We start from the raw sequence: 17,438 nt of genomic DNA, 5'->3' as shown, positions 1-17,438 counted from the left end.
CCCCCAGAGTGTCACCAACAGGACTGCCCCCTGCTAATCCCCCCCCCCAGCGCCCCAGAGTGTCACCAACAGGACTGCCTCCTGCTAATCCCCCCCCTCCCAGCGCCCCCAGAGTGTCACCAACAGGACTGCCCCCTGCTAATCCCGCCACCAGAGTGTCACCAACAGGACTGCCCCCTGCTAATCCCTCCCCCCCAGCGCCCCCAGAGTGTCACCAACAGGACTGCCCCCTGCTAATCCCCCCCCCCCCCAGCGCCCCCAGAGTGTCACCAACAGGACTGCCCCCTGCTAATCCCCCCCCCCCCAGCGCCCCCAGAGTGTCACCAACAGGACTGCCCCCTGCTAATCCCCCCCCAGCGCCCCCAGAGTGTCACCAACAGGACTGCCCCTGCTAATCCCCCCCCCAGCGCCCCCAGAGTGTCACCAACAGGACTGCCCCTGCTAATCCCCCCTCCCAGCGCCCCCAGAGTGTCACCAACAGGACTGCCCCCTGCTAATCCCCCCCCAGTGCCCCCAGAGTGTCACCAACAGGACTGCCCCCTGCTAATCCCCCCCCAGCGCCCCCAGAGTGTCACCAAGAGGACTGCCCCTGCTAATCCCCCCCAGCGCCCCCAGAGTGTCACCAACAGGACTGCCCCCTGCTAACCCCCCCTCCCCCCAGCGCCCCCAGAGTGTCACCAACAGGACTGCCCCCTGCTAATCCCCCCCCAGCGCCCCAGAGTGTCACCAACAGGACTGCCCCTGCTAATCCCCCCCCAGCGCCCCCAGAGTGTCACCAACAGGACTGCCCCCTGCTAATCCCCCCCTCCCAGCGCCCCCAGAGTGTCACCAACAGGACTGCCCCCTGCTAATCCCCCCCCCCCAGCGCCCCCAGAGTGTCACCAACAGGACTGCCCCCTGCTAATCCCCCCCCCCCCAGCGCCCCCAGAGTGTCACCAACAGGACTGCCCCCTGCTAATCCCCCCCCCAGCGCCCCCAGAGTGTCACCAACAGGACTGCCCCTGCTAATCCCCCCCCCAGCGCCCCCAGAGTGTCACCAACAGGACTGCCCCCTGCTAATCCCCCCCAGCGCCCCCAGAGTGTCACCAACAGGACTGCCCCCTGCTAATCCCCCCAGAGTGTCACCAACAGGACTGCCCCCTGCTAATCCCCCCCCAGCGCCCCCAGAGTGTCACCAACAGGACTGCCCCTGCTAATCCCCCCCCAGCGCCCCAGAGTGTCACCAACAGGACTGCCCCCTGCTAACCCCCCCCCAGCGCCCCCAGAGTGTCACCAACAGGACTGCCCCCTGCTAACCCCCCTCCCCCAGCGCCCCCAGAGTGTCACCAACAGGACTGCCCCCTGCTAACCCCCCTCCCCCCAGCGCCCCCAGAGTGTCACCAACAGGACTGCCCCCTGCTAATCCCCCCCCCCAGCGCCCCCAGAGTGTCACCAACAGGACTGCCCCCTGCTAATCCCCCCCTCCCAGCGCCCCCAGAGTGTCACCAACAGGACTGCCCCCTGCTAATCCCCCCCCAGGGCCCCAGAGTGTCACCAACAGGACTGCCCCCTGCTAATCCCTCCCCCCAGCGCCCCCAGAGTGTCACCAACAGGACTTCCCCTGCTAACCCCCCCCCCAGCGCCCCCAGAGTGTCACCAACAGGACTGCCCCCTGCTAACCCCCCTCCCCCCAGCGCCCCCAGAGTGTCACCAACAGGACTGCCCCCTGCTAATCTCCCCCCCCCCAGCGCCCCCAGAGTGTCACCAACAGGACTGCCCCCTGCTAATCCCCCCCTCCCAGCGCCCCCAGAGTGTCACCAACAGGACTGCCCCTGCTAATCCCCCCCCCCCAGGGCCACCAGAGTGTCACCAACAGGACTGCCCCCTGCTAATCCCTCCCCCCCAAGCGCCCCCAGAGTGTCACCAACAGGACTGCCCCCTGCTAATCCCCCCCCCCAGCGCCCCAGAGTGTCACCAACAGGACTGCCCCCTGCTAATTCCTTCCCCCCCCCAGTGCCCCCAGAGTGTCACCAACAGGACTGCCCCTGCTAATCCCCCGTCCCGCCTTCCCCCGAGTTACTAACAGGACTGCCCCCTGCTAATCCCCCCCCGCCCCCCAGAGTTACTAACAGGACTACCCCCTGCTATTCCCCCCTGCCCGCCCCCCTGCCGTGTCACTAACAGGACTGCCCCTGCTAATCCCCCCCTGCCGTGTCACTGACAGGACCACCCCCACTACCCCTGTTATTCCCCCCCCTCCCCCCCGAGTGTCACCAACAGGACTGCCCCCTGCTAATCCCCCCCCGTGTCACTAACAGGGCTACCCCCTGCTAATCTCCCTCCCCCCCACCGTCCCCCTGGAGTGTCACTAACAGGACTGCCCCCTGCTAATCCCCCTGCCTCCCGAGTGTTACTAACAGGACTGCCCCCCTTCCTAATCCCCCCCGCCCCCCCCCCCCCTGCGGGTAGCGAAGGTGTGAGAGCAGCACAGGGAGGAACCTCACGCTGCCCTTTAAACGTTTTGCCCCCGGAGCTGCCTGCAGTGCTGCTCTCACACCTCGCCAGTCTGACTCCGCTCTGTACTTGCAGTTCGGCCCTGCTCTCTTCCTCTGTTACAAGAAGGCCATGGCCAAGACTCACAGCCTGGTGTATGAAGCAGGTACACTCCTGCCGCGGCGCAGTGTTATCGGGGGGCGCGCTCTGTGTTGTCGGGGTGCGTGCGCCGTGTTGTCAGGGTGCGCGCGCAGTGTTATCGGGGGGGCCGCGCTCTGTGTTGTCCGGGGTGCGTGCGCCGTGTTGTCAGGGTGCGCGCGCAGTGTTATCGGGGGGCGCGCTCTGTGTTGTCTGGGGGCGCGCTCTGTGTTGTCTGGGGGCGCGCTCTGTGTTGTCTGGGGGCGCGCTCTGTGTTGTCTGGGGGCGCGCTCTGTGTTGTCTGGGGGCGCGCTCTGTGTTGTCTGGGGGCGCGCTCTGTGTTGTCTGGGGGCGCGCAGTGTTATCGGGGGGCGCGCTCTGTGTTGTCTGGGGGCGCGCTCTGTGTTGTCTGGGGCGCGCTCTGTGTTGTCTGGGGGCGCGCTCTGTGTTGTCTGGGGGCGCGCTCTGTGTTGTCTGGGGGCGCGCTCTGTGTTGTCTGAGGGCGCGCTCTGTGTTGTCTGAGGGCGCGCTCTGTGTTGTCTGAGGGCGCGCTCTGTGTTGTCTGAGGGCGCGCTCTGTGTTGTCTGGGGGCGCGCTCTGTGTTGTCTGGGGGCGCGCTCTGTGTTGTCTGGGGGCGCGCTCTGTGTTGTCTGGGGGCGCGCTCTGTGTTGTCTGGGGGCGCGCTCCGTGTTGTCTGGGGGCGCGCTCCGTGTTGTCTGGGGGCGCGCTCTGTGTTGTCTGGGGCGCGCTCTGTGTTGTCTGGGGGCGCGCTCTGTGTTGTCTGGGGGCGCGCTCTGTGTTGTCTGGGGGCGCGCTCTGTGTTGTCGGGGGGCGCGCTCTGTGTTGTCGGGGGCGCGCTCTGTGTTGTCGGGGGGCGCGCTCTGTGTTGTCGGGGGCGCGCTCTGTGTTGTCGGGGGGCGCGCTCTGTGTTGTCGGGGGGCGCGCTCTGTGTTGTCTGGGGGCGCGCTCTGTGTTGTCGGGGGCGCGCGCCGTGTTGTCGGGGGGCGCGCGCCTGGTCTCTGTTCAGTCGGTGGCTGGAAGTCTCCTGCGAGTTCACACTATATTCCGGTGTCTTCCCCGCGCCCCCAGGTTTGATCAGTCGGTTCCCTGAGAGTGACAGTGACACGTTCCCTCTGCCGGAGTTGGTGCCGATCTTTTGCCTGCCGATGGGAACGACGATCGAGAGCTGGCCGCTGAACACCAAGTACCAACTGCCCGTCTTCTCAACCTTCGTACTGACTGGGGCTTCTGGAGACAAGGTGAGTGCATGCTCGCCGCGGTCTCTCTCTGTGCGCCCTCGCCGCGGTCTCTTTCTGTACGCCCTCGCTGCGGTCTCTCTCTGTGCGCCCTCGCCGCGGTCTCTGCGCTCCATCGCTGTGGTCTCTCTCTCTGTGCGCCCTCTCCGCGGTCTCTCTGTGCTCCCTCACCGCGGTCTCTCTCTGTGCGCCCTCTCCGCGGTCTCTCTCTGTGCGCCCTCGCCGCGGTCTCTCTCTCTGTGCGCCTTTGCCGTGGGGGTCTCTCCTCATTGCTCTGTTGCCTCTCAGGTGTACGGCGCGGCCATCCAGTTCCATGAGCAGTTCCCGCGGGAGTGTGTGAGCGAGAAGCAGAGCTTGCGGCTGGGGCTGCTCAGCGCGGTGGACAAACGGCCAGTCACCAACAAGTCCGTGCAGACCAAGAAGAGCATCTGCGTCTTGTCCCACTGGCCCTTTTTCGACGTCTTCCAGAAATTCCTCACCTTCATTTATCGCTACTCCATCTCCGGCCCCCATGTGCTACCCATAGAGAAGTAAGTGTACCAGGGAGTCCCGTTCCAGGCTTTCTCATTAGCGTCAGCCCAAAGTGAAGCCTCAGTCCCAGCCCCAACGTGAGGGCCTCAGTCCCAAGGTCACAGCCCCAATATGAAACCACAGTTCGAAGGTCCCAGCTCCAACGTGAAGCCTCAGTCCCAGCCCCAACATTAAGGCCTCGAACCCAAGGTCCCAGCCCTACAACAAGGCCTCTGTCCCAAGGTCCCAGCCCAACGTTACGCCTCAGTCTCAAGGTCCCAGCCCCAACGTGAAGCCTCTGTCCTAACGTGAAGCCTCTGTCCTAACGTGAAGCCTCTGTCCTAACGTGAAGCCTCTGTCCTAACGTGACGCCTCTGTCCTAACGTGACGCCTCTGTCCTAACGTGAAGCCTCTGTCCTAACGTGAAGCCTCTGTCCTAACGTGAAGCCTCTGTCCTAACGTGAAGCCTCTGTCCTAACGTGAAGCCTCTGTCCTAACGTGAAGCCTCTGTCCTAACGTGAAGCCTCTGTCCTAACGTGAAGCCTCTGTCCCTGTCTCAAAGGGGAAGCCTCGGTTCCAAGGTCCCGGCCCCAACGTGAAGGCCTCGGTCCCAAGGTCCCGGCCCCAACGTGAAGGCCTCGGTCCCAAGGTCCCGGCCCCAACGTGTAGGCCTCGGTCCCAAGGTCCCGGCCCCAGCGTGAAGGCCTCGGTCCCAAGGTCCCGGCCCCAACGTGAAGGCCTCGGTCCCAAGGTTCCGGCCCCAACGTGAAGGCCTCGGTCCCAAGGTCCCGGCCCCAACGTGAAGGCCTCGGTCCCAAGGTCCCTGCCCCAACGTGAAGGCCTCGGTCCCAAGGTCCCGGCCCCAACGTGAAGGCCTCGGTCCCAAGGTCCCGGCCCCAACGTGAAGGCCTCGGTCCCAAGGTCCCGGCCCCAACGTGAAGGCCTCGGTCCCAAGGTCCCGGCCCCAACGTGAAGGCCTCGGTCCCAAGGTCCCGGCCCCAACGTGAAGGCCTCGGTCCCAAGGTCCCGGCCCCAACGTGAAGGCCTCGGTCCCAAGGTCCCGGCCCCAACGTGAAGGCCTCGGTCCCAAGGTCCCGGCCCCAACGTGAAGGCCTCGGTCCCAAGGTCCCGGCCCCAACGTGAAGGCCTCGGTCCCAAGGTCCCGGCCCCAACGTGAAGGCCTCGGTCCCAAGGTCCCGGCCCCAACGTGAAGGCCTCGGTCCCAAGGTCCCGGCCCCAACGTGAAGGCCTCGGTCCCAAGGTCCCGGCTCTTAGTGAAGGCCTCAACAACAGTCTTGCACATTCCCCACCACATTGTAGTTTAGGAAACGCTCAATAGCTTTGTAATGGTTTCTTCCCAAGCACCTAATGATAAAAGGCACAGGCCAGCAGAGATCACTGTGGTGATAGGAAAAAGAAGATTGTCAGGGTTCTAGTAGTGGAACTGAAGCTATAAAGTGGGTCTGTCCCAGTTTTATTTATGTACCCCCTGCCCCCCATCCTGTTATCTGCCGACAGTCGTGGCTTTCTATTGGCTGCCTGACGAATGCTGACCCCGGCGGCCATATTGTGTCCCCTCTGGCCAAGTATTTTTGCAAAACCCGCTGTTATCTTGGGGACCATGGATCGGGACATGATAGAAGCTTTCGAATGCATTTAAGGGGCCAATACAGGATGGAAGCACTTTTCAGAGGAATACTAGCTTGGGAAATCAAACTGCGAAGCCAAGTGCGAAGCTCAGAGGAATCAGGAAGTCTCTGAAAGAGTAGTGGGTGCTTGGAACAGCCTTTCAGAGGACGGAGCACGGATAGACACACGTATCCTAAATATGAAATGGCGATAACCTGGGGTCTGCGCGGTCACGGCGGGCGGGAGGATGGGGGGTTTCTGTACAGCGGACGATGATTGGGACATTGTTCCTGAAATATCTCTTTTGTTTACAGACATGTCTCCAATTTCATGTACAACGTACCCTTCCCGTCCCCTCAAAGACCCCGCATCCTGGTGCAGGTGAGTGCCCGTCTGTACACTGCTGGGAACTGGACTGTGCTACTCGGCAACACTATGTAATGAAGCAGCGTGCAATCTGTCTGGCTGTCCCATTATTACTTGGCACCAGGGAGCGTTTCCCGCCCGATACCGGGGATTTGGCAGAATTGTCCATCTCGGTTTTGTGGCCACAACTACATTTTTTGGAAAAACTTTAATTTAAACAGCAGCTGTACTCTGTCCCCCTAATACCATACGACTGTACCTCCTAATACTGTGACACCATCCTCCAGTACTACTGTACCCCCTAATACCGTGACACCGTCCTCCAGTACTACTGTACCCCCTGATACCGTCCTCCAGTACCACTGTACCCCCTGATACCGTGACACCGTCCTCCAGTACTACTGTACCCCCTAATACTGTGACACCATCCTCCAGTACTACTGTACCCCCTAATACCGTGACACCGTCCTCCAGTACTACTGTACCCCCTGATACCGTCCTCCAGTACCACTGTACCCCCTGATACCGTGACACCGTCCTCCAGTACTACTGTACCCCCTAATACCGTGCCACCGTCCTCCAGTACTACTGTACCCCTTGATACCGTGACACCGTTTTCCCGTACTACTGTACCCCTTGATACCGTGACACCGTCCTCCCGTACTACTGTCCCCCCTAATACCGTGACACCGTCCTCCAGTACCACTGTACCCCCTGATACCGTGACACCGTCCTCCAGTACTACTGTACCCCCTGATACCGTGACACCGTCCTCCAGTACTACTGTACCCCCTGATACCGTGACACCGTCCTCCAGTACTACTGTACCCCCTAATACCGTGACACCGTCCTCCAGTACCACTATACCCCCTGATACCGTGACACCGTCCTCCAGTACTACTGTACCCCCTGATACCGTGACACCGTCCTCCAGTACCACTGTACCCCCTGATACCGTGACACCGTCCTCCAGTACTACTGTACCCCCTGATACCGTGACACCGTCCTCCAGTACTACTGTACCCCCTGATACCATGAAACCGTCCTCTAGTACCACTGTACCCTGACACGGAGGGGTCACGGTCACAGAGAGAGGGGAGGAGCGGGCCCCCGTCACACAGAGCGAGGGGAGCAGGGGACCCCGTCACAGAGAGAGGGGAGCAGGGGACCCCGTCACACACAGAGAGGGGGGAGCAGGGGACCCCGTCACACACAGAGAGAGGGGAGCAGGGGACCCCGTCACACAGAGAGAGGGGAGCAGGGGACCCCGTCACACACAGAGAGAGGGGAGCAGGGGACCCCGTCACACACAGAGAGAGGGGAGCAGGGGACCCCGTCACACACAGAGAGAGGGGAGCAGGGGACCCCGTCACACACAGAGAGAGGGGAGCAGGGGACCCCGTCACACAGAGAGAGGGGAGCAGGGGACCCCGTCACACAGAGAGAGGGGAGCAGGGGACCCCGTCACACACAGAGAGAGGGGAGCAGGGGACCCCGTCACACACAGAGAGAGGGGAGCAGGGGACCCCGTCACACAGAGAGGGGAGCAGGGGACCCCGTCACACACAGAGAGAGGGGAGCAGGGGACCCCGTCACACAGAGAGAGGGGAGCAGGGGACCCCGTCACACAGAGAGAGGGGAGCAGGGGACCCCGTCACACACAGAGAGAGGGGAGCAGGGGACCCCGTCACACACAGGGAGAGGGGAGCAGGGGACCCCGTCACACACAGAGAGATGGGAGCAGGGGACCCCGTCACACACAGAGAGATGGGAGCAGGGGACCCCGTCGCACAGAGAGAGGGGAGCAGGGGACCCCGTCACACAGAGAGAGGGGAGCAGGGGACCCCGTCACACAGAGAGAGGGGAGCAGGGGACCCCGTCACACAGAGAGAGGGGAGCAGGGGACCCCGTCACACACAGAGAGGGGAGCAGGGGACCCCGTCGCACAGAGAGAGGGGAGCAGGGGACCCCGTCACACACAGAGAGAGGGGAGCAGGGGACCCCGTCACACACAGAGAGAGGGGAGCAGGGGACCCCGTCGCACACAGAGAGAGGGGAGCAGGGGACCCCGTCACACAGAGAGAGGGGAGCAGGGGACCCCGTCACACAGAGAGAGGGGGGAGCAGGGGACCCCGTCACACAGAGAGAGGGGAGCAGGGGACCCCGTCACACAGAGAGAGGGGAGCAGGGGACCCCGTCACACAGAGAGAGGGGAGCAGGGGACCCCGTCACACACAGAGAGAGGGGAGCAGGGGACCCCGTCGCACAGAGAGAGGGGAGCAGGGGACCCCGTCACACACAGAGAGAGGGGAGCAGGGGACCCCGTCGCACACAGAGAGAGGGGAGCAGGGGACCCCGTCGCACACAGAGAGAGGGGAGCAGGGGACCCCATCACACAGAGAGAGGGGAGCAGGGGACCCCGTCACACACAGAGGGGAGCAGGGGACCCCGTCACACAGAGAGAGGGGAGCAGGGGACCCCGTCACACAGAGAGAGGGGAGCAGGGGACCCCGTCACACACAGAGAGAGGGGAGCAGGGGACCCCGTCACACACAGGGAGAGGGGAGCAGGGGACCCCGTCACACACAGAGTGAGGGGAGCAGGGGACCCCGTCGCACAGAGAGAGGGGAGCAGGGGACCCCGTCGCACAGAGAGAGGGGAGCAGGGGACCCCGTCACACAGAGAGAGGGGAGCAGGGGACCCCGTCACACAGAGAGAGGGGAGCAGGGGACCCCGTCACACAGAGAGAGGGGAGCAGGGGACCCCGTCACACAGAGAGAGGGGAGCAGGGGACCCCGTCACACACAGAGAGAGGGGAGCAGGGGACCCCGTCACACACAGAGAGAGGGGAGCAGGGGACCCCGTCACACACAGAGAGAGGGGAGCAGGGGACCCCGTCACACACAGAGAGAGGGGAGCAGGGGACCCCGTCACACACAGAGAGAGGGGAGCAGGGGACCCCGTCACACAGAGAGAGGGGAGCAAGGGACCCCGTCACACACAGAGAGAGGGGAGCAGGGGACCCCGTCACACAGAGAGAGGGGAGCAGGGGACCCCGTCACACACAGAGAGAGGGGAGCAGGGGACCCCGTCGCACAGAGAGAGGGGAGCAGGGGACCCCGTCGCACAGAGAGAGGGGAGCAGGGGACCCCGTCGCACAGAGAGAGGGGAGCAGGGGACCCCGTCACACAGAGAGAGGGGAGCAGGGGACCCCGTCACACAGAGAGAGGGGAGCAGGGGACCCCGTCACACAGAGAAAGGGGAGCAGGGGACCCCGTCACACAGAGAGAGGGGAGCAGGGGACCCCGTCACACACAGAGAGAGGGGAGCAGGGGACCCCGTCACACACAGAGAGAGGGGAGCAGGGGACCCCGTCACACACAGGGAGAGGGGAGCAGGGGACCCCGTCACACACAGAGAGATGGGAGCAGGGGACCCCGTCACACACAGAGAGATGGGAGCAGGGGACCCCGTCGCACAGAGAGAGGGGAGCAGGGGACCCCGTCACACAGAGAGAGGGGAGCAGGGGACCCCGTCACACAGAGAGAGGGGAGCAGGGGACCCCGTCACACAGAGAGAGGGGAGCAAGGGACCCCGTCACACACAGAGAGAGGGGAGCAGGGGACCCCGTCGCACAGAGAGAGGGGAGCAGGGGACCCCGTCACACACAGAGAGAGGGGAGCAGGGGACCCCGTCGCACACAGAGAGAGGGGAGCAGGGGACCCCGTCACACAGAGAGAGGGGAGCAGGGGACCCCGTCACACAGAGAGAGGGGGGAGCAGGGGACCCCGTCACACAGAGAGAGGGGAGCAGGGGACCCCGTCACACAGAGAGAGGGGAGCAGGGGACCCCGTCACACAGAGAGAGGGGAGCAGGGGACCCCGTCACACACAGAGAGAGGGGAGCAGGGGACCCCGTCGCACAGAGAGAGGGGAGCAGGGGACCCCGTCACACACAGAGAGAGGGGAGCAGGGGACCCCGTCACACACAGAGAGAGGGGAGCAGGGGACCCCGTCACACACAGAGAGAGGGGAGCAGGGGACCCCGTCACGCACAGAGAGAGGGGAGCAGGGGACCCCGTCGCACAGAGAGAGGGGAGCAGGGGACCCCGTCACACAGAGAGAGGGGAGCAGGGGACCCCGTCACACAGAGAGAGGGGAGCAGGGGACCCCGTCACACAGAGAAAGGGGAGCAGGGGACCCCGTCACACAGAGAGAGGGGAGCAGGGGACCCCGTCACACAGAGAAAGGGGAGCAGGGGACCCCGTCACACAGAGAGAGGGGAGCAGGGGACCCCGTCACACAGAGAGAGGGGAGCAGGGGACCCCGTCACACAGAGAGAGGGGAGCAGGGGACCCCGTCACACAGAGAAAGGGGAGCAGGGGACCCCGTCACACAGAGAGAGGGGAGCAGGGGACCCCGTCACACAGAGAAAGGGGAGCAGGGGACCCCGTCACACAGAGAGAGGGGAGCAGGGGACCCCGTCGCACACAGAGAGAGGGGAGCAGGGGACCCCGTCACACTGCTGTTCTAACGCATGTCCCCACTTGTCCCAGATGTCATCGTATGATAACCTCCTCCTGTGCCAGCCCGTGTCCTCTCCGCTGCCGCTCAGGTGAGTAGTACTATTCCTGTGCTCAGCAGCGCCACACTTTGGGGACCTCGGGGTCCCCGTTACTGCTCTCACAAGCCTAACGTTCGCGATCCTACAAGAGAACCATATTACAGACAAGGCACACTTCTAAACCTCCCCGGCTGCATCCAGCAGCGGCACTGGCTTTCTGCTCTGGCTTTCTGCTCTGTATTTCTGCTCTGTATTTCTGCTCTGTATTTCTGCTCTGGCTTTCTGCTCTGTATTTCTGCTCTGTATTTCTGCTCTGTATTTCTGCTCTGTATTTCTGCTCTGGCTTTCTGCTCTGTATTTCTGCTCTGTATTTCTGCTCTGTATTTCTGCTCTGGCTTTCTGCTCTGTATTTCTGCTCTGTATTTCTGCTCTGTATTTCTGCTCTGGCTTTCTGCTCTGGATTTCTGCTCTGTATTTCTGCTCTGGCTTTCTGCTCTGGCTTTCTGCTCTGGCTTTCTGCTCTGTATTTCTGCTCTGTATTTCTGCTCTGTATTTCTGCACTGTATTTCTGCTCTGGCTTTCTTCTGTGTTAAATGGATTTGCAAATTATCCTCGTTTAATTACGGTGCAGCAACGTATTCCGTAGCGCAGTACAATAAACCGCCGGTCAGCGGGAAATGCCCCTTTCCCCTCAGATGATTCCCTCTTATCTAGATGTATATCTCTACGAGATTGTACTTTAATCCCGTGAATATTTACTCTGTTAGCATTAAAACGTATTAATAACGGAGGAGCGTATGTAGCTGTAGGGTTAGAAGTAAAGAGCGGGGGTCCTGCGTATCACCCGTACAATGCTACACGCGCACTGTTTAACCCCTTCATACCCCCGCAGTGGAGCCAGCTATGTGACCCTCCTGCAGATCCTGGGCGCGGAGAACGCCGTGACGCTCCTCCTGGCCGTTCTGACCGAACACAAACTGCTGATCCATTCGCTGCGGCCGGACGTACTGACCAGCGTGGGGGAGGCGCTCGTGTCTGTGAGTGCCGGACCCTCTGTAGGAGAAAGGGCTTTTAATACGTTGCTTAAGTGACTTTACAAAGTAGCGGTACTGTGAATAATACTATGTATGTATGTATATGTGTATAAATATGTATGTATATGTGTGTATATATATATATATATATATATATATTGCAGAATAAATGAGTACTTCAGTATTAGGTGATACCTTTTTTATTGGACTAATAATTTATGTCATAGGACGAGCTTTCGAGACTTCTCCTTTCTCTCCCCCCCAGCATCCCTTCCCCTCCCCACCTTTCTTTGAAACTGTCCCCTGGCTTCAAACACATTTAACACCCTTCCTTATCTACAGTAAATATCTGTTGTATTTTTGTTTTTCCCCTCTCTCTACACTGATTTAGCCATTGAATCCTTTGTATCTCAGTATTGCTCGACCTGAAGAAGAGAGGAGAACTCTCGAAAGCTTGTCCTATGACATAAATTGTTAGTCCAATAAAAAAGGTATCACCTAATACTGAAGAACTCATTTATTCTGCACTATCGCAACTGGACTAACACGGCTATTTTCTGGTGTGTGTGTGTGTGTGTGTGTGTGTGTGTGTGTGTGTGTGTGTGTGTGTGTGTGTGTGTGTGTGTGTGTGTGTGTGTTCCAACGTATTGAAAGGAAAGCCGCGGCACCTGGGTTTGGAGAATATAGTAGTAGTGATTCTCTGCGTCTCCTAATATCCTCGCACTTTGAGCATTGGTTAAGTACAGGGGGATGTTCTGGTTTATCAGGCAGCACATGGGTTGGGTTACCTTTGCGGGGCAGTAAAGATACCTGGGGGGGGGGGGTTGCAGTTAAGTCATGCGTGAGATTTATTTGCCCTCTCCTCGCTGCAGGTGATCTTCCCGTTGCGGTGGCAGTGCCCGTACATCCCCCTGTGCCCGCTCACACTCTCAGACGTACTCTGTGCCCCTGTGCCCTTCATCGTGGGCATTCACTCAAGTTACTTTGATCTCCATGACCCCCCTCAGGATGTGCTCTGCATGGATCTGGATACCAACACCCTGTTCCAGTAAGTACCCTGCCACGGTGAGTACCCTGCCACCCTGCCATGGGAAATACCCTGCCACGGGAAGTACCCTGCCACCCTGCCACAGGAAGTACCGCCACTGGAGGTACCCTGCCTCCCTGCCACGGGGAGTACCCTGCCATGGGAAGTACACCCTGCCACCCTGACACGGGAAGTACCCTGACATCCTGCAACGATAGCCTGGCATAATAGCTGCTACAATAGTATTTAAAGATACAGTATTAGTATCACGTGTTATAAGGGAATCTGTTACATTAGACTGTTCTAAGCACACTAGCATTACATGTTCTAAGCACAGCCTGTTCTAAGCACACTAGCATTACATGTTCTAAGCACAGCCTGTTCTAAGGACACTAGCATTACATGTTCTAAGCACAGCCTGTTCTAAGGACAGTAGCATTACATGTTCTAAGCACAGCCTGTTCTAAGGACACTAGCATTACATGTTCTAAGCACAGCCTGTTCTAAGCACACTAGCATTACATGTTCTAAGCACAGCCTGTTCTAAGCACACTAGCATTACATGTTCTAAGCACAGCCTGTTCTAAGGACACTAGCATTACATGTTCTAAGCACAGCCTGTTCTAAGCACACTAGCATTACATGTTCTAAGCACAGCCTGTTCTAAGGACACTAGCATTACATGTTCTAAGCACAGCCTGTTCTAAGGACACTAGCATTACATGTTCTAAGCACAGCCTGTTCTAAGGACACTAGCATTAAATGTTCTCAGCACAGCCTGTTCTAAGGACACTAGCATTACATGTTCTAAGCACAGTCTGTTCTAAGCACACTAGCATTACATGTTCTAAGCACAGTCTGTTCTAAGGACACTAGCATTACATGTTCTAAGCACAGTCTGTTCTAAGCACACTAGCATTACATGTTCTAAGCACAGCCTGTTCTAAGGACACTAGCATTACATGTTCTAAGCACAGTCTGTTCTAAGCACACTAGCATTACATGTTCTAAGCACAGTCTGTTCTAAGGACACTAGCATTACATGTTCTAAGCACAGCCTGTTCTAAGGACACTAGCATTACATGTTATAAGGACACTAGCATTACATGTTTTAAGCACAGCCTGTTCTAAGGACACTAGCATTACATGTTTTAAGCACAGCCTGTTCTAAGGACACTAGCATTACATGTTTTAAGCACAGCCTGTTCTAAGGACACTAGCATTACATGTTCTAAGCACCGCCTGTTCTAAGGACACTAGCATTACATGTTCTAAGCACAGCCTGTTCTAAGGACACTAGCATTACATGTTCTAAGCACAGCCTGTTCTAAGGACACTAGCATTACATGTTCTAAGCACAGCCTGTTCTAAGGACACTAGCATTACATGTTCTAAGCACAGCCTGTTCTAAGGACAGTAGCATTACATGTTCTAAGCACAGCCTGTTCTAAGGACACTAGCATTACATGTTCTAAGCACAGCCTGTTCTAAGGACACTAGCATTACATGTTCTAAGCACAGCCTGTTCTAAGGACAGGAGCACTACATGTGGGGGTTATAGGACCTTTGCTAGAATTGCCAGTTAGAAGGGTTTGTGGATAGCTTGGGATAAGAGTAACTGTTCTAAGGACTCCCTGTCAGAATTGCCAGTAACATCGTAGGTTTAGGTTGAAAAACAGATACACGTTCATAGAGTTTAACCTTTGCTATTTTGTAACTGTGTGGGATGATACGCCTCCTGGATTTCTGCTTGTAGTGCCGGCGACGCGACCGATGACATCACCCGGCGCCATTGCAAAAGTTGTTGGGTTTTGGGTGACGTCGCTTGCTGCAAAGCCAGCGACGTCATAAAAGGGGAGGGCTGAGGCACACAGAATCTCATGATTGGCCGCAAGAGGAGGCCGTCGCCGAAAAAAATCAAAACAGTGACTACCAGATTTGTGGTAGCACTGTCGCTCCGTCGCTGTGACGTGCACTATAGGCGAACGCGACGGCGACAATGCATTTGTTTTGCCGCGACGCGATGGCGCCGGCACTATAAGCGCAGCCTTACACTGATCTAAACAAAGTGAATCAGAAAACCCAGTGAAACATCTGCAAATTACATCTCAGAAGGGCGGAAAAATCGTGCCCTGCCATGTTCCTGTGTACTTTCCTTTAAAACACAATACAAAATCTCCAGTCTTTCTCCTAAATATATTTATTGTATAGTCAGAGTCTGAGTGTCGTCCGTTCTTACCGCCAAAAACTCTTCCCTTTGCTGGAATCTGCTCCTATAAGAACATTAGAACACCTTTTTTGTATGGCTTCTAGCGTTCACTCGTACGGGGTAAAATCCCCCTCTGTATGGCTTCTAGCGTTCCCTCGTACGGGCTAAAATCCACCTCTGTATGGCTTCTAGCGTTCCCTCGTACGGGCTAAAATCCCCCTCTGTATGGCTTCTAGCGTTCACTCGTACGGGCTAAAATCCCCCTCTGTATGGCTTCTAGCGTTCACTTCGTACGGGCTAAAATCCCCCTCTGTATGGCTTCTAGCGTTCCCACGTACGGGCTAAACTCCCCCTCTGTATGGCTTCTAGCGTTCACTCGTACGGGCTAAAATCCCCCTCTGTATGGCTTCTAGCGTTCACTTCGTACGGGGTAAAATCCCCCTCTGTATGGCTTCTAGCGTTCCCACGTACGGGCTAAAATCCCCCTCTGTATGGCTTCTAGCGTTCCCTCGTACGGGCTAAACTCCCCCTCTGTATGGCTTCTAGCGTTCCCTCGTACGGGCTAAACTCCCCCTCTGTATGGCTTCTAGCGTTCCCACGTACGGGCTAAACTCCCCCTCTGTATGGCTTCTAGCGTTCCCTCGTACGGGCTAAACTCCCCCTCTGTATGGCTTCTAGCGTTCCCTCGTACGGGCTAAACTCCCCCTCTGTATGGCTTCTAGCGTTCCCACGTACGGGCTAAAATCCCCCTCTGTATGGCTTCTAGCGTTCCCACGTACGGGCTAAACTCACCCTCTGTATGGCTTCTAGCGTTCACTCGTACGGGGTAAAATCCCCCTCTGTATGGCTTCTAGCGTTCACTCGTACTGGGTAAAATCCCCCTCTGTATGGCTTCTAGCGTTCCCACGTACGGGCTAAAATCCCCCTCTGTATGGCTTCTAGCGTTCCCACGTACGGGCTAAAATCCCCCTCTGTATGGCTTCTAGCGTTCCCTCGTACGGGCTAAACTCCCCCTCTGTATGGCTTCTAGCGTTCCCACGTACGGGCTAAACTCCCCCTCTGTATGGCTTCTAGCGTTCCCTCGTACGGGCTAAACTCCCCCTCTGTATGGCTTCTAGCGTTCCCACGTATGGGCTAAACTCCCCCTCTGTATGGCTTCTAGCGTTCCCACGTACGGGGTAAACTCCCCCTCTGTATGGCTTCTAGCGATCCCTCGTACGGGCGAAACTCCCCTTCTGCGTGGCTCGTAGCGTGGTCTGTGCTAATTCCGTGGCATTCCTTTATATTCCGTGAGCCCGATCTCTCTGCCTCCTGCACCCAGGAGCGCGGCACAGCCTCGCGTAAGGCTCATGTCGGCACACTCGGCCCTGCCGGTGCATGCGGTATATACAGTAACCCCGCCATGTATTCCAGGAGCGAAGAGAAGAAAATTCCCTCGTCCCGGATGCTGCCCCGCAAACCCTGCAAGGTGCTGCTCAGCTGTCTGAGCGATCTACACAAGCAGCTGGATGAGAGTGAGTGTGGAACCCCCTGTCCAGCCCTGTACACCCCACCCACCCCCCCTGTCCTGTACACCCCACCCACCCCCCCTGTCCTGTACACCCCACCCACCCCCCCTGTCCTGTACACCCCCTCCAACCCCCCGTCCTGTACCCCCCACCCCATCCTGTATACCCCCCACCCCCCATCCTGTACACCCCTCCACCCCCCCCCCCCATCCTCTACACCTCCCCATCCACCCCCATCCTCTACACCTCCCCACCCCCCATCCTGTACACCCCTGTCCTGCACCCCCCTACCCCGGTCCTGTACCCCCTCCGCCCTGCACCCCCTGCTATTGCCGCCCAGCGCGGCTATTTTATGGGAACAGGTAATCCTGACACTAATACACCGTATTGGCCTGAATATAGTGCTATGTTTTCCCTTCCGAAAAGTGTCCTCGCATTATATGCGCAGCCTAGCACCTTATATTTTTCATGTAGAACACCTTCAAAGGTTTAGGGTCGTATATTATGTGCGAGGCCAGTACGGTACTCCTGTATCTGTCACCGTGTAGTGAGAGGGTCTAGCTGAGTATACACTTCCCGCCTGCGTCTCGCGCCTCCCCCCTGCGTCTCGCGCCTCCCCTCTGCGTCTCGCGCCTCCTGTCTGCGCCTCGCGCCTCCCCTCTGCGCCTCGCGCCTCCCCTCTGCGCCTCGCGCCTCCCCTCTGCGCCTCGCGCCTCCCCTCTGCGT

The 17,438-nt window shown here is 58.8% G+C and overlaps 1 protein-coding gene across 2 annotated transcripts in view; it reads left to right on the top strand.

Moving 5' to 3' along the window:
* Positions 1–2,553: 2,553 nt before the first annotated feature.
* Positions 2,554–17,438, top strand: part of DENND4B (DENN domain containing 4B) — a 42,279-nt gene continuing 27,394 nt past the window's right edge. Inside the window, exons 1-8 of one of the 2 annotated variants that reach the window (XM_075608034.1) lie at positions 2,554–2,638; positions 3,700–3,869; positions 4,155–4,396; positions 6,320–6,386; positions 10,927–10,985; positions 11,827–11,971; positions 12,841–13,016; positions 16,618–16,718. In XM_075608034.1, the coding sequence (XP_075464149.1) occupies positions 2,605–2,638; positions 3,700–3,869; positions 4,155–4,396; positions 6,320–6,386; positions 10,927–10,985; positions 11,827–11,971; positions 12,841–13,016; positions 16,618–16,718 (994 nt within the window). In that variant the 5' untranslated portion in view covers positions 2,554–2,604. The remainder of the gene's footprint in view (positions 2,639–3,699; positions 3,870–4,154; positions 4,397–6,319; positions 6,387–10,926; positions 10,986–11,826; positions 11,972–12,840; positions 13,017–16,617; positions 16,719–17,438) is intronic. The other variant, XM_075608033.1, reaches the window with a different exon arrangement.

Source organism: Ascaphus truei, chromosome 7 (genome assembly GCF_040206685.1).
Source record: "Ascaphus truei isolate aAscTru1 chromosome 7, aAscTru1.hap1, whole genome shotgun sequence".
NCBI classification, from domain to species: domain Eukaryota; kingdom Metazoa; phylum Chordata; class Amphibia; order Anura; family Ascaphidae; genus Ascaphus; species Ascaphus truei.
This window is presented reverse-complemented; position numbering and strand designations above follow the sequence as displayed.